The sequence below is a fragment of the Dermochelys coriacea genome, chromosome 17, assembly GCF_009764565.3.
Source record: "Dermochelys coriacea isolate rDerCor1 chromosome 17, rDerCor1.pri.v4, whole genome shotgun sequence".
Lineage (NCBI taxonomy): Eukaryota > Metazoa > Chordata > Testudines > Dermochelyidae > Dermochelys > Dermochelys coriacea.
Genome location: NC_050084.1, coordinates 7,700,087 through 7,715,852, shown reverse-complemented (window position 1 = coordinate 7,715,852; position 15,766 = coordinate 7,700,087). Strand labels below are relative to the sequence as shown.

Sequence of the window (15,766 nt, the reverse complement as noted above, 5' to 3'; positions counted from 1 at the left end):
GACAAAGAGGACATTGCCACTACATGTCATGAAAGGAGAAACCAATTTCTAAAAATTTGCAATTCAGCTAGCAAAGGGCTTGATAAAAAAAATCCACTTGCCAGTGGCCAGGAGAAAACAATGAACAACCACATCTAGTATGATAAACAGCAGCCTGGAAAGCTGGTGTGCTCTGACTGCTACTGAACATGCTAGACATGATTGTTACCAGTTAACTTGTCCTCCTTGCTTCCTCCAACCCCGTTAGTTTCTTATATCCACATTACGTGTAACACCGTACGTTCTTCCTGGAAGGGATTTGTTTTTAGAATTAGCATAATGGAACCCTGATCCTTGTTGGAGACCCCTAATCACAAAACAGATAAACAATAATAAACAACAATTATAACTGCCAGTAATTGCTGTTGAATTTAAGCTTTATTTTAACTAAAAACTACATTTCTATCCCTTCCAGCTCCAAAGGAAACCTTCCAATTGAGAATTAAGTGTGAAGAATTGCTGCAGTACCCTTCTTCCCAAGGTCTTGTCTACACTATAGAGAGTTTGCTGGTAGGCTATAATGGCAAATCCTCCTCATGGAGACAAAGCAACATCAGCTCCCCACATGAAATAAGCTACACTGGCAAAATGACTTTTCTGCATGTAAACCAGGGCGTTTGTTGACCGACATACCTATTATGTCAGTTAAGGGCGGCATTTTTTCACACACCTAACTGACAGTTACGCCAGCAAAACTTTTAAGTGTAGAGCAGGTCTAAGTGCGTGGACAGGGCATCTACAGCGACACACGTTTTCACAGTCAGCAAAACGAAATTAACAAGGCCTCTGGTCAGTGTTGCTGCTGATATTCAGAAGGCTGTGAGCATTTAATTGCCCTACTTCTTCGTAAAAGCGACAGCAGAAGCAGACGCTGGGGCTATTCACAGGAGGGAAGGATTCAAAAATGGAGGCTCGGATAAGAATAGAAGAGAGGACCAACAACATGCAGCCCTGGGATAGGCTGGAAAGACAGAGGCCCTTTTAGACAGCATATGGAGCCTTTAAAATCATCAGACACGACCAGCCAAAGGATAACAGATGGAGCCCCCAGGCACAATCTGGACACAGCACTATGGCAGAAATCAAAGTCCCTCCCTTTTCCCAGCAGGTAAGTTGGGGGGCAGTAAATTTTTTTTTACTGTTGCCCCGGGACCTCACTGGTACACATCCTCCCTGGTTTGTGTAGCAGCCTTTGGTTGATTGGTTTAATCTGTGAGACATTAGATGTCCACTACATTTTCTAAACTCTGAGCCAGCACCCCTTTTGGACACAATGCAAACAACAGGAGCCCATGATACATTCCCAAGTCCCTGCTTAGTAGGGAATAGTGACTACAGCGATCAATTCATCCCATAACAGTACAGCCAATTTGGCCAAATGTGGGACACATGGAGAGAGAGAGAGAGAGAGAGAAACCGAGGGGCACATGAAAATTATTGGATCGGGAAGCTTAAAATGCTGGGTCATTAATTTCCCCAACAGAAATCTCTAAATTTTGTGATAATGTATTTCTGATATGAATTAAAACAACAATACAGTAGTTCACAGCAAACTCATATGGAGGGGGGGGACAGAGGTAAATTTTGAGCAGTAAAGAGCGACAGTCCTTGCTGGGATGCTTCAGAAGCATCACTCAACACAATCGCTAGGAGCAGTGAGATATAGATCCAGCTCCACCAAAATGAGATGATGAAGACCAGCAACTGCCACACTGCCACCCAGCGCCCCAGTGATTTATATGGGAAACTCCCAAGGACGGGGAAGCCTCACGCAGGTGTTGAGCTATGGATGGATCAAGGTAAACCAGCATCGAAATATATAGACCAAGTGGTTACACAGGCCACACAAACGCCCACAGCGGAAAACGGGAAAGCGCCCACTCATGGTTGTACGGTACAGCAGACCCTCAGAGTTGCGAACACCTTTGTTCGTAACTCGAAAAGGTTAGAAACTCTGAACAAAACATTGTGGTGGTTCTCTCAAAAGTTCACAACCAAACATTGACTTAATACAGCTTCGAAACTTTACTACGCAGAAGCAAAATGCTGCTTTCCCTTTATTTTTAAGTCGTTTACGTTTAACACAGCACTGTGTTGTATTTGCTTTTTTGTCTCTGCTGCTGCCTGATTGCGTCCTTCCGGCTCCAAACGAGGCGTGTGGTTGGCCGGTGAGTTCGTAACTCTGAGGTTCTCCCGGTAGGTGCCAAGGGAGGGAGCAGCCCCCAGTCCCTGCCCCAGGGAAGGGAGAGAAGGCCCCTGTTTTGGAGCTGAGAGAAAAGGAGGACTTGTGGCACCTTAGAGACTAACAAATTTATTAGAGCATAAGCTTTCGTGAGCTACAGCTCACTTCATCGGATGCATTTGATCGTAAATGCATCCGATGAAGTGAGCTGTAGCTCACGAAAGCTTATGCTCTAATAAATTTGTTAGTCTCTAGGGTGCCACAAGTCCTCCTTTTCTTTTTGCGAATACAGACTAACACGGCTGCTACTCTGAAACCTGTTTTGGAGCTGGGTAAGGAGCGTGGGTATTAGCCCCGGGTCACTGCCATGGGGGGGAAGGAGATAGAAGAGGTAGTGAGGAAGCGGGGAGCAAACCCCACTCAATGTTCAGGGAGGAGAAAAGACCTTGGGAGGTGGGGGGTGAAAAGAGCAGCCCCCACTGTACCAGGGAGGAATGCACTCGGGGACATAGTGGTGGGGTGCAGCCCCCAGTCGCTGCCTGCAGGGGGGAGAAGCACACGGCATTGGGGGAAATACTGGGGTGGGAGGCAGCCCCCGTCACTGCCCAGGGGGGACATGCGGCGCTGTGGCGGGGGGTATCGGGGGCAGCCCCCAGTCACTGCCCGGGGGGGACACACAGTGCTGGGGGGTATCGGGGGCAGCCCCCAGCCACTGCCCGGGGGGGACACACGGCGCTGGGGGGGGTATCGGGGGCAGCCCCCAGCCACTGCCTGGGGGGGACACACGGCGCTGGGGGGGGTATCAGGGGCAGCCCCCAGCCACTGCCCTGGGGGGGACACACGGCGCTGGGGGGGGGTATCGGGGGCAGCCCCCAGCCACTGCCCTGGGGGGGACACACGGCGCTGGGGGGGGTATCGGGGGCAGCCCCCAGTCGCTGCCCGGGGGGGAGGGGACACGCGGCGCTGGGGGGGGCTATCGGGGGCAGCCCCCAGTCGCTGCCCGGGGGGGAGGGGACACGCGGCGCTGGGGGGGGGCTATCGGGGGCAGCCCCCAGTCGCTGCCCGGGGGGGAGGGGACACGCGGCGCTGGGGGGGGGGATCGGGGGCAGCCCCCAGTCGCTGCCCGGGGGGGGAGGGGACACGCGGCGCTGGGGGGGTATCGGGGGCAGCTCCCAGTCGCTGCCCGGGGGGGGGGGGAACGCGGCGCGGGGGGGGATCGGGGGCAGCCCTCAGTCGCTGCCCGGGGGGAGGGGACACGCGGCGCTGTGGGGGGGGATCCGGGGCAGCCCCAGTCGCTGCCCGGGGGGAGGGGACACGCGGCGCTGGGGCGGGGAATCGGGGGCAGCCCCCAGTCGCTGCCCGGGGGGAGGGGACACGCGGCGCTGGGGGGGGGGGGAATCGGGGGCAGCCCCAGTCGCTGCCCGGGGGGAGGGGACACGCGGCGCTGGGGGGGGGGGATCGGGGGCAGCCCCCAGTCGCTGCCCGGGGGGGAGGGGACACGCGGCGCTGGGGGGGGGGATCGGGGGCAGCCCCCAGTCGCTGCCCGGGGGGGAGGGGACACGCGGCGCTGGGGGGGGGATCGGGGGCAGCGCCCAGTCGCTGCCCGGGGGGGAGGGGACACGCGGCGCTGGGGGGGGGGGATCGGGGCAGCGCCCCAGTCGCTGCCCAGGGGGGGGAGGGGACACGCGGCCGCGTGGGTGGTGGGGGTGATCGGGGGCAAGCCCCCCGTCGCTGCCCGGGGGGAGGGGCACGCTGGCGGGGGGGGGGATCAGGGGCAGCCCCAGTCGCTGGCCCGGGGGGGAGGGGACACGCGGCGATGGGGGGGGGATCGGGGGCAGCCCCAGTCGCTGCCAGGGGGGAGGGGAACACGCGGGCGGGGGGGGGGATCGGGGGCAGCCCCCAGTAGCTGCCGGGGGGGGAGGGGACACGCTTGGGGTGGCGCTGGGGGGGATCGGGGGCAGATCCCAGTCGCTGCCCGGGGGGGGAACGCGGCGCTGTGGGGGGGGATCGGGGGCAGCCCCCAGTCCGCTGCCCGGGGGTGGGGGAAACGCGGCGCTGTGGGGGGGGATCGGGGGCAGCTCCAGTAGCTGCCCGGGGGGCGGGGGACACGCGCGCTGGGGGGGATCGGACACGCGGCGTGGGGGGGGGGACGGGGGGCAGCCCCCAGTCGCTGCCCGGGGGGGAGGGGACACGCGGCGCTGGGGGGGGATCGGGGGCAGCTCCCAGTCGCTGCCCCGGGGGGGGGAAACGCGGCGCTGTGGGGGGGATCGGGGGCAGCCCCAGTCGCTGCCCGGGGGGGGAAACGCGGCGCTGTGGGGGGGGATCGGGGGCAGCCCCCAGTCGCTGCCCGGGGGAGGGGACACGCGGCGCTGGGGGGGGATCGGGGGCAGCCCCCAGTCGCTGCCCGGGGGGGAGGGGACACGCGGCGCTGGGGGGATCGGACACGCGGCGCTGGGGGGCTATCGGGGACAGCCCCCAGTCGCTGCCCGGGGGGGGAAACGCGGCGCTGTGGGGGGGTATCGGGGGCAGCTCCCCAGTCGCTGCCCGGGGGGGAGGGGACACGCGGCGCTTGGGGGGGATCGGGGGCAGCCCCCAGTCGCTGCCCGGGGGGAGGGGGACACGCGGCGCTGGGGGGGGATCGGGGGCAGCCCCAGTCGCTGCCCGGGGGGAGGGGACACGCGGCGCTGGGGGGGGGGGGGAATCGGGGGCAGCCCCCAGTCGCTGCCCGGGGGGGAGGGGACACGTGGCGCTGGGGGGCTATCGGGGGCAGCCCCCAGTCGCTGCCCGGGGGGAGGGGACACGTGGCGCTGGGGGGGATCGGGGGCAGCCCCCAGTCGCTGCCCGGGGGGGGGGGACACGCGGCGCTGGGGGGGGGATCGGGGGCAGCTCCCAGTCGCTGCCCGGGGGGGAGGGGACCCGCGGCGCGGGGGGGGGATCGGGGGCAGCTCCCAGTCGCTGCCCGGGGGAGGGGACACGTGGCGCTGGGGGGGGATCGGGGGCAGCCCCCAGTCGCTGCCGGGGGGAGGGGACACGCGGCGCTGGGGGGGTATCGGGGCAGCTCCCAGTCGCTGCCCGGGGGGAGGGGACACGCGGCGCTGGGGGGGTATCGGGGGCAGCCCCCAGTCGCTGCCCGGGGGGTAGGGGACACGCGGCGCTGGGGGGGGGGATCGGGGGCAGCCCCAGTCGCTTGCCCGGGGGGGAGGGGACACGCGGCGCTGGGGGGATCGGGGGCAGCCCCCAGTCGCTGCCCGGGGGGGAGGGGACACGCGGCGCTGGTGGGGATCGGGGGCAGCTCCCAGTCGCTGCCCGGGGGGGGAAACGCGGCGCTGTGGGGGGGGATCGGGGGCAGCTCCCAGTCGCTGCCCGGGGGGGAGGGGACACGCGGCGCTGGGGGGGATCGGACACGCGGCGCTGGGGGGGGGGATCGGGGGCAGCCCCCAGTCGCTGCCCGGGGGGGAGGGGACACGCGGCGCTGGGGGGATCGGGGACAGCCCCCAGTCGCTGCCCGGGGGGGGAAACGCGGCGCTGTGGGGGGGTATCGGGGGCAGCTCCCAGTCGCTGCCCGGGGGGAGGGGACACGCGGCGCTGGGGGGGGATCGGGGGCAGCCCCCAGTCGCTGCCCGGGGGGAGGGGACACGCGGCGCTGGGGGGGGGGGATCGGGGGCAGCCCCCAGTCGCTGCCCGGGGGGGAGGGGACACGCGGCGCTGGGGGGCTATCGGGGGCAGCCCCCAGTCGCTGCCCGGGGGGAGGGGACACGCGGCGCTGGGGGGGATCGGGGGCAGCCCCCAGTCGCTGCCCGGGGGGAGGGGACACGTGGCGCTGGGGGGGATCGGGGGCAGCCCCCAGTCGCTGCCCGGGGGGAGGGGACACGCGGCGCTGGGGGGGATCGGGGGCAGCCCCCAGTCGCTGCCCGGGGGGAGGGGACACGCGGCGCTGGGGGGTATCGGGGGCAGCCCCCAGTCGCTGCCCGGGGGGAGGGGACACGCGGCGCTGTGGGGGGGGATCGGGGGCAGCACCCAGTCGCTGCCCGGGGGGAGGGGACACGCGGCGCTGGGGGGGAGGGGACACGCGGCGCTGGGGGGTATCGGGGGCAGCCCCCAGTCGCTGCCCGGGGGGAGGGGACACGCGGCGCTGGGGGGGAGGGGACACGCGGCGCTGGGGGTTATCGGGGGCAGCCCCCAGTCGCTGCCCGGGGGGAGGGGACACGCGGCGCTGGGGGGGATCGGGGGCAGCCCCCAGTCGCTGCCCGGGGGGTGAAACGCGGCGCTGTGGGGGGGGATCGGGGGCAGCCCCCAGTCGCTGCCCGGGGGGGGAAACGCGGCGCTGTGGGGGGGGATCGGGGGCAGCCCCCAGTCGCTGCCCGGGGGGGGGAAACGCGGCGCGGGGGGGGGGGATCGGGGGCAGCTCCCAGTCGCTGCCCGGGGGGAGGGGACACGCGGCGCTGGGGGGGATCGGACACGCGGCGCTGGGGGGGGGGATCGGGGGCAGCCCCCAGTCGCTGCCCGGGGGGAGGGGACACGCGGCGCTGGGGGGTATCGGGGCAGCCCCAGTCGCTGCCCGGGGGGGAGGGGACACGCGGCGCTGTGGGGGATCGGGGGGCAGCCCCCAGTCGCTGCCCGGGGGGAGGGGACACGCGGCGCGGGGGGGTATCGGGGGCAGCCCCCAGTCGCTGCCCGGGGGGGGGGGGACACGCGGCGCTTGGGGGGGGGATCGGGGGCAGCCCCCAGTCGCTGCCCGGGGGGGAGGGGACACGCGGCGCGGGGGGGGGTCGGGGGCAGCCCCCAGTCGCTGCCCGGGGGGGAGGGGACACGCGGCGCTGGGGGTATCGGGGGCAGCCCCCAGTCGCTGCCCGGGGGGGAGGGGACACGCGGCGCTGGGGGGGATGGGGGGCAGCCCCAGTCGCTGCCCGGGGGGGAGGGGACACGCGGCGCTGGGGGGATCGGGGCAGCCCCCAGTCGCTGCCCGGGGGGGAGGGGACACGCGGCGCTGGGGGGGATCGGGGGCAGCTCCCAGTCGCTGCCCGGGGGGGGGGGACACGCGGCGCTGGGGGGTATCGGGGGCAGCCCCCAGTCGCTGCCCGGGGGGAGGGGACACGCGGCGCGGGGGGGGTATCGGGGGCAGCCCCCAGTCGCTGCCCGGGGGGAGGGGACACGCGGCGCTGGGGGGGGATCGGGGGCAGCCCCCAGTCGCTGCCCGGGGGGAGGGGACACGCGGCGCTGGGGGGGATCGGGGGCAGCTCCCAGTCGCTGCCCGGGGGGAGGGGACACGCGGCGCTGGGGGGGGGATCGGGGGCAGCCCCCAGTCGCTGCCCGGGGGGGAGGGGACACGCGGCGCTGGGGGGGATCGGGGGCAGCCCCCAGTCGCGGCCCGGGGGGAGGGGACACGCGGCGCTGGGGGGTATCGGGGGCAGCCCCAGTCGCTGCCCGGGGGGAGGGGACACGCGGCGCTGGGGGGGGATCGGGGCAGCCCCAGTCGCTGCCCGGGGGGGAGGGGACACGCGGCGCTGGGGGGGATCGGGGGCAGCCCCCAGTCGCTGCCGGGGGGGAGGGGACACGCGGCGCTGGGGGGGATCGGGGGCAGCTCCCAGTCGCTGCCCGGGGGGGAGGGGACACGCGGCGCTGGGGGGATCGGGGGCAGCCCCCAGTCGCTGCCCGGGGGGAGGGGACCGCGGCGCTGGGGGGGATGGGGGGCAGCCCCCAGTCGCTGCCCGGGGGGGAGGGGACACGCGGCGCTGGGGGGATCGGGGGCAGCCCCCAGTCGCTGCCCGGGGGAGGGGACACGCGGCGCTGGGGGGGATCGGGGGCAGCTCCCAGTCGCTGCCCGGGGGGAGGGGACACGCGGCGCTGGGGGGTATCGGGGGCAGCCCCCAGTCGCTGCCCGGGGGGAGGGGACACGCGGCGCTGGGGGGGTATCGGGGGCAGCCCCCAGTCGCTGCCCGGGGGGAGGGGACACGCGGCGCTGGGGGGGGATCGGGGGCAGCCCCCAGTCGCTGCCCGGGGGGAGGGGACACGCGGCGCTGGGGGGGATCGGGGGCAGCCCCCAGTCGCTGCCCGGGGGGGGGGACACGCGGCGCTGGGGGGGGATCGGGGGCAGCCCCCAGTCGCTGCCCGGGGGGGAGGGGACACGCGGCGCTGGGGGGGATCGGGGGCAGCCCCCAGTCGCTGCCCGGGGGGAGGGGACACGCGGCGCTGGGGGGTATCGGGGGCAGCCCCCAGTCGCTGCCCGGGGGGGAGGGGACACGCGGCGCTGGGGGGGGGATCGGGGGCAGCCCCAGTCGCTGCCCGGGGGGAGGGGACACGCGGCGCTGGGGGGTATCGGGGGCAGCCCCCAGTCGCTGCCCGGGGGGGAGGGGACACGCGGCGCTGGGGGGATGGGGGGCAGCCCCCAGTCGCTGCCCGGGGGGGAGGGGACACGCGGCGCTGGGGGGGATCGGGGGCAGCCCCAGTCGCTGCCCGGGGGGGAGGGGGACACGCGGCGCTGGGGGGGATCGGGGGCAGCTCCCAGTCGCTGCCAGGGGGGGAGGGGACACGCGGCGCTGGGGGGGGGGATCGGGGGCAGCCCCCAGTCGCTGCCGGGGGGAGGGGACACGCGGCGCTGGGGGGATCGGGGGCAGCTCCAGTCGCTGCCCGGGGGGAGGGGACACGCGGCGCTGGGGGGGGGATCGGGGGCAGCCCCCAGTCGCGGCCGGGGGGGAGGGGACACGCGGCGCTGGGGGGGATCGGGGGCAGCCCCAGTCGCTGCCCGGGGGGCGGGGACACGCGGCGCTGGGGGGTATCGGGGGCAGCCCCCAGTCGCTGCCCGGGGGGAGGGGACACGCGGCGCTGGGGGGGGGATCGGGGGCAGCCCCCAGTCGCTGCCCGGGGGGAGGGGACACGCGGCGCTGGGGGTATCGGGGGCAGCCCCAGTCGCTGCCCGGGGGGGAGGGGACACGCGGCGCTGGGGGGGATGGGGGGCAGCCCCCAGTCGCTGCCCGGGGGGGAGGGGACACGCGGCGCTGGGGGGGATCGGGGGCAGCCCCCAGTCGCTGCCCGGGGGGGAGGGGACACGCGGCGCTGGGGGGGATCGGGGGCAGCTCCCAGTCGCTGCCCGGGGGGGAGGGGACACGCGGCGCTGGGGGGGGGATCGGGGGCAGCTCCCAGTCGCTGCCCGGGGGGGAGGGGACACGCGGCGCTGGGGGGGGGATCGGGGGCAGCCCCCAGTCGCTGCCCGGGGGGAGGGGACACGCGGCGCTGGGGGGGGGATCGGGGGCAGCTCCCAGTCGCTGCCCGGGGGGGAGGGGACACGCGGCGCTGGGGGGGGGATCGGGGGCAGCCCCCAGTCGCTGCCCGGGCGGGCAGGGGGCTCCGTGCGCCGCCGCCGCCTCCTCTCCATGAGGCGCCCACGTGGGGGCCCAGCCGGGCCCGGCGCCGCCGGCCGCTCCCCCGCGCCCCGCCAGGCCCGGCCCCCCCCGCGGCGCCCCTCACCTTCCTCCGGGTCGTCCTCGGGGTCGGCCGGCCGGGGCAGGGGGTTGAGCAGCTGCTCCAGCTGCTGCGCCAAGGGCGCCGCCATCTTCCCTGGCCGCCGCGCCGGGGGCTCGGAGCGGGCCGCGCTTCCGGGGGGGGCCCGGCTCCGGCTCCGGCTCCGCCTGACGGGGCGGGGCGGGCGGGGGGTCGTTGGGGCGCGGGGGATGGGGGTTTAAGGAGCCATGGGGGGTAATCACGGGGGGGTAGCTGATGAGGTGAAGGGGGCGTGGGTATGGGGGGCATCGGGGGGGCATCAGGTGAGGGGCGGGGGATCCAGGGGGCTTGAAGATGGTGGGGGTATAAGGGGGTATCAGCAGGAGGGGAGGGATCTGTGGTTATGGGGGGGTTGCAGGTGGGTGGTATAAGGGGGGATGGGGGGGTGGGGTGAGGTGAAAGGCTGTGGGTAGAAGGGGGGACGGATGGGGTGTGGGTATCAGGTGATGTGAAGGGGGGGATGGTGGCATGTGGGTATCAGGGGAGGGAAGGGGGGGTGGGTGTAAGGGGGTATCCGTATAAGGAGAGGTGAGGTGGGGGGTGTTGGTATAAGGGGGTTGGAGGGGGTGGGTATCTAGGGGTATCAGCAGGAGGGGAGGGATCTGTGGTTATAGGGGGGGTTGAAGGGGGCGTGGGGGGGAGGTGAAGTGAAGGGGTGGGTGTAAGGGGGGCATGAGGGGTGTGGGGGGGAGGTGAAGTGAAGGGGTGGGTGTAAGGGGGGCATGAGGGGTGTGGGGGGGGAGTGAAGAGAAGGGGTGGGTGTAAGGGGGGCATGAGGGGTGTGTGGGGGGAGGTGAAGTGAAGGGGTGGGTGTAAGGGGGGCATGAGGGGTGTGGGGGGGAGGTGAAGTGAAGGGGTGGGTGTAAGGGGGGCATGAGGGGTGTGGGGGGGAGGTGAAGTGAAGGGGTGGGTGTAAGGGGGGCATGAGGGGTGTGGGGGGGAGGTGAAGTGAAGGGGTGGGTATAAGGGGGGCATGAGGGGTGTGTGGGGGGAGGTGAAGTGAAGGGGTGGGTGTAAGGGGGGCATGAGGGGTGTGGGGGGGAGGTGAAGTGAAGGGGTGGGTGTAAGGGGGGCATGAGGGGTGTGTGGGGGGAGGTGAAGTGAAGGGGTGGGTGTAAGGGGGGGATGAGGGGTGTGGGGGGGGAGGTGAAGTGAAGGGGTGGGTGTAAGGGGGGGATGAGGGGTGTGGGGGGGGAGGTGAAGTGAAGGGGTGGGTGTAAGGGGGGGATGAGCAGTGTGGGGGGGAGGTGAAGTGAAGGGGTGATGTAAGGGGGGATGGTGGCATGTGGGGGTGAGGTGAAAGGCTGTGGGTATAAGGGGGGACGGATGGGGTGTGGGTATCAGGTGAAGGGGGGTGGGTGTAAGGGGTTATTAGTATAAGGAGAGATGAGGGGGTGTTGATATAAGGGAGGGTGGGGGAGGCAAAGGGGGGACAGGGTATAAGGGGAGGGTAAGTGGGTGTGGTGGGAAGGTTATGGCTGGGTATATAAGGGTAGTGAAAAGAGGTTGTGGGGCTGAGGGTGTAAGGAGAGGCTGAGTGGATGGGACTTTTGTACAGATAAATGGGGTGAGGCAGGGCCTGGTATGTGAGAGGGTGTGTTGGGGTGAGGGTAACAAACGTGAGATATAATGGGGGATCAGTGTGAGCATTAATGTGGGGGAGGAGGATGTGTGGGTGGAGGTGAAGGAATGTATGACTGTCTAAACATGTAAGTAAACCTATGTAAAGAGTATGTTTTTCTGGTGTTTTCTGCAACCCTTCTTCCCCCCAGCACACACACATTATCCTTATTTAGGTTATGTATCCCTCACATAATCACTTTTATGAAAAACAAAATCTGTTCTCCAGCTAAATTCCATGGTACCTCTTCCATTTAGGTAAATAGGGTTCTACCTTTTGTGGGTGCAGATGCTTGCACAAATGTGTTCCTGTGCCATGGGCCAGATTCTCATCTTGGGTAAATTCTCAGAGCTCCATTGACTTCAGTTTACATTAGCTGAGAATCTGGCCCAGTGTAATTAACACTTTGATGAAGTGGAGAAGGAACGTGCAGCAGCCATTCTGATAAAACCAATTATTTTTAAAAAAATTGTCTTGCTTTTTCCATTTGGAAGTTGAACTTGAGGTCAGTTCCTGTTAATTCAATAATAGGAATGTCCTGGGCTAATATTGCACTCAATCCTACAACCCTTATTCACACAACAGTCCCATGGAGTGAATTCATCTAAGAGTTCCAGGATAAGGCCCCATGTTTGATATAAACACATTGGCCTTTGACTTCTGAGTTCATGTACCACAGAATATGGTTACTATCTAATAAACAGGAACCACTGTCAAGTTATCATAATTGTACACGAACAGCATAAGCAAACAAAAACTGGGAAGTTCTGAGCAAGTTCTAGCTCCGACTCCAACTTACTGTGTAAGATGGTGCAAGTCACTTAACCTGCCTCTCTCCCTCAGTTCCTCCATCAGTAAAATGGGAATAATGAACCAAAGATAGCCCCAGAGGGGTTATGAGAATTAATTAATATTGGAAGTTGCTTTGATGCTGAGAAGAACTCTATAATAACCCAGCTCTACAACTAAGAATTATGATTATGTAAAAGTACTAATTACTACTATAAACATTTTAAATAATTAAGAAAATCAACACCACACTTTTTTATTTTTGTAAAAAAAAGAATATATGGGATCACATAAATTATTTTCTTACTATTTGTATTCCATATTCAAGGGTCATCTTTTGGGTGTTGGTTTTTTTTTAAATATACATTCCCTATCTTGCCCTGGGGTGTGCACAGGCAAACCCTTACAAAACCTCAAACCAGAATTCCAGATCAGGATCTAAACTTCATGTCTATAATGATTCTCCTTAGAACCCAAAATCTGAAAAATGTAGGGCTGAAATCTGAGTGTCCCCAAATTTAAGTTTATTCACATTCTGTGTTTGGATTCTGTCCCTTACGATGGTAGGTTCAAGTTACAAACGCCGATCCCAAAGCAGATCCACTTCTAGCTAAGAGACAAATTCAGCATGATTCTCTCTCATCCCCTCCTTCTTCCAATCAACAAAAATTCTCCCCACTGCTTATCTGCTTTTAAATGCTATAAAATTAATCCAGACATTATTTCTAATTAGAATGCAGAAACATCTGTGCCAGGCAGCAACCAAGGTGTCATGCGTTTGTTGCTTTACTCCATGATCCAGTATTTTTCCCCCTGAAGCAGAAGAGTTCAGTGCAGCCAGTTGTCCTACAGAGGGCAGAGGAATATCATTAATTACCATTTCCTTCAGCAGCCTAAAAGAAAAGGAGTACTTGTGGCACCTTAGAGGCAGCTTATTGCTCCGCTATCAACTTCCAATGAGGACTTTGGAGAACCCTGTAAAACACCATTATGAGGAAAGTCTAAAAATCCCCAAATCCTACGTTACTGGGACAAGTTCTCAAAATAGTTCCCAGAAAGACTCCCTGTAAAGTATTGTGATGCATACAAAGAACAGTGTACAAAATTAAAATTGTATAATATTTGTATTATATATATAACCTTTCATTCTAATGCCCATGTTTATTATATATCAAACCCCTGGATTTTACACAATGTACGGTTTAAATGCTTTTTTCAGCTTTGAGGACGGAATAGAAAAACATAAGGATGTAAATTTTGTTTTGTAAATTACATTTTGAGGCTATGAAAAGATGGCTATAAAAAACGCTACATTGTATATTTCTTGTATTTGCTTTTGCTGCAATACACAATTAAGGTTCCTTATTTGTTCTTAAAACATGATATTATAAAACTGTGGACAGACTGTCTCCTGTGGCTGCTTGTTCTGGATTTTTATTATTAATTATTATTATTATTATTTTATTAGGCTTAACAGGCATTTTGGTTCTAGAATACAAGCCTATATTATTAAAGTAAGGGAGGAGCATGCATATATTTAATATAAAGAAGTAACAAATATGTATATAATTTATCAAAAAATAAATAGCAGAAATAGTACTTGTGTGTGTATATATATATATATATATATATATATATACACACACACACACTCAGCCATCCAGGGGTCTACTGCCAATATACCATACATAATTACATTTCCAAACCCCCAAATAGTACCAGTGGTAGGATGGGTGTTCGCTGCCCTAACCTCACAAATACAAAATACTCCTATCTGAAAGGGGAGGGGGGGTTAGGGATGATTACACAAAATGCTCCCAATCTATCATTTTATCCATGGTGAATGCACCATGAGCCAAATTCTGTTTGATTTACTCTAGTCCTATTGGGTGAAATCCTGGCTCCACTGAAGTCACTGGGATTTTTGTCATTGACTTCAATGGAGCAAGATTTCACCCATTGAGATTAATAGGCCTATTGTTCCCTGATCCAACAAAGCATTTAAGACCATGCACAACTTCACACATATGAGTAACCCCTATTGAAGCCAACCGGCCTAATTCTCTGATGCCCTGCACCTGGTGCAACCATTTACACTAGAGCAAAATGGGTGTAGAAAACATTACAAAAATACCACTCAGAGTGGTAGCTTTGCCTTCACTTTGCATTGGTATACATGGCAGCACAACATACAAGACAATGGAGAATTAGACCCACTGGGACTAGTCACATCCTTAAAGTTAGTCACATGTTTGAGAGCTGTGTTGAATTGGGGCCAAAATGTGCAGCAGCTAGTCATTTAGAATCTTTGTTAAAGGTGCCCCGTCAAGATAAACCAAAACCAAACAAAAAATCCCTACTATTAAAACACCAGAGATTGTTAAAATATTTCAGAAATCCAATTTCCTTCTTCCAATTTATTCTGTTTGTTTCCTTTTTGCATTTCACTCAGCTTGGATAATTAAAACAGACAGAGACAGACTAGTCTGTTTCAGTTTCTGGATCACATGCCCTAAAGCCATGCTACTGCTGCTGCTGCTAAGATTCATAATCATGCAAAACAATGTTTGTATAATAAATAAATCATAATAAAAATATTTTTTCATTTAATTTTTAACACAATCCTGAAAGCATTTATATTCATACCAGGTATTGTAAAGCCTTCTTTCTCTTCACAGACTGGAAACATGAATCCCAAAACTAGTTAACATGGTTCCTTTAATATTTCCCCTTTAATGTTACTGTAGATCTAGATGCTTATTTGCTAAAATAAAAATATTGATCTAAATGTGTAATAGATGTACAAGTGTGCTGTGGGAAGAATGTACTATAAAAATATCATCTTCTCATTTCTCTCATTCATATTTTCCCTTGTTCCTATGACATACATATGTGGCTTTTTTGGCATCTGGAAGACACTCAGATTACAGGTCAGCCTTGGCAAATCTACGAAAGAGCATAGCACGCTTTAGGTACTGTATAAATACATACAGCTAATAATAATACATTGCTTTTATTTTTGTTTCTTTTTATAAATGCAAAAACAAGGAAATGCATATAGAAATGTAAAACAATCCAAGCATGTATACTAAACAATGTACTGATCATCCGCTTAACATTTCAATGTTCAATATCACTCAGCATTCGTTTCTTACCTTTGTGAGCTAGAACGGTGGTTACAAGTTGGGCTGCAGACCACATGCATCAGTCTGTGGCAGAATTCCCATAGATATCAATGGCAGTTACATGCATCAGAGTTGCATCTACTGAAGTAAATTGAATTGCATCAAGGGCAGAATTCGACTCATACATGGAGGCAGTATATGGCCCTAAACATTTTGCAATGGAAAATGGCATTTTTCCCCCCAACAACAACAAAAAATTAGTTGAAATATTTCATTTTTATATGACAATTTTTAGTTGCAACTAAAAATTGTTTCCAGCAACAATTTTTTTCCACTGGAAAAAGGAAGGAAGGAGGGGGGAAAAGGAGAGGAGGGTAAGAGGAAACCAAAAAACTTTTGTTTTCAGTTAAAAAAAAATTTTAATACAAAATTCACTGCAACGACAATTAATTTTTTTTCTCCAGATCTAGTAAAGACATTAAGGCAAGATTTATTCAATGACTTCTTTCATCT

General features: G+C 60.7%; 1 protein-coding gene across 3 annotated transcripts in view; it reads right to left on the bottom strand.

Moving 5' to 3' along the window:
• The window catches only part of AATF (apoptosis antagonizing transcription factor), a 91,118-nt gene extending 81,280 nt beyond the window's left edge, over positions 1-9,838 (bottom strand). For all 3 annotated transcript variants that reach the window (XM_038375925.2, XM_043499566.1, XM_043499568.1), the window contains exon 1: positions 9,686-9,838. In XM_038375925.2, the coding sequence (XP_038231853.1) occupies positions 9,686-9,770 (85 nt within the window). In that variant the 5' untranslated portion in view covers positions 9,771-9,838. The remainder of the gene's footprint in view (positions 1-9,685) is intronic.
• Between the last annotated feature and the right edge of the window lie 5,928 nt (positions 9,839-15,766).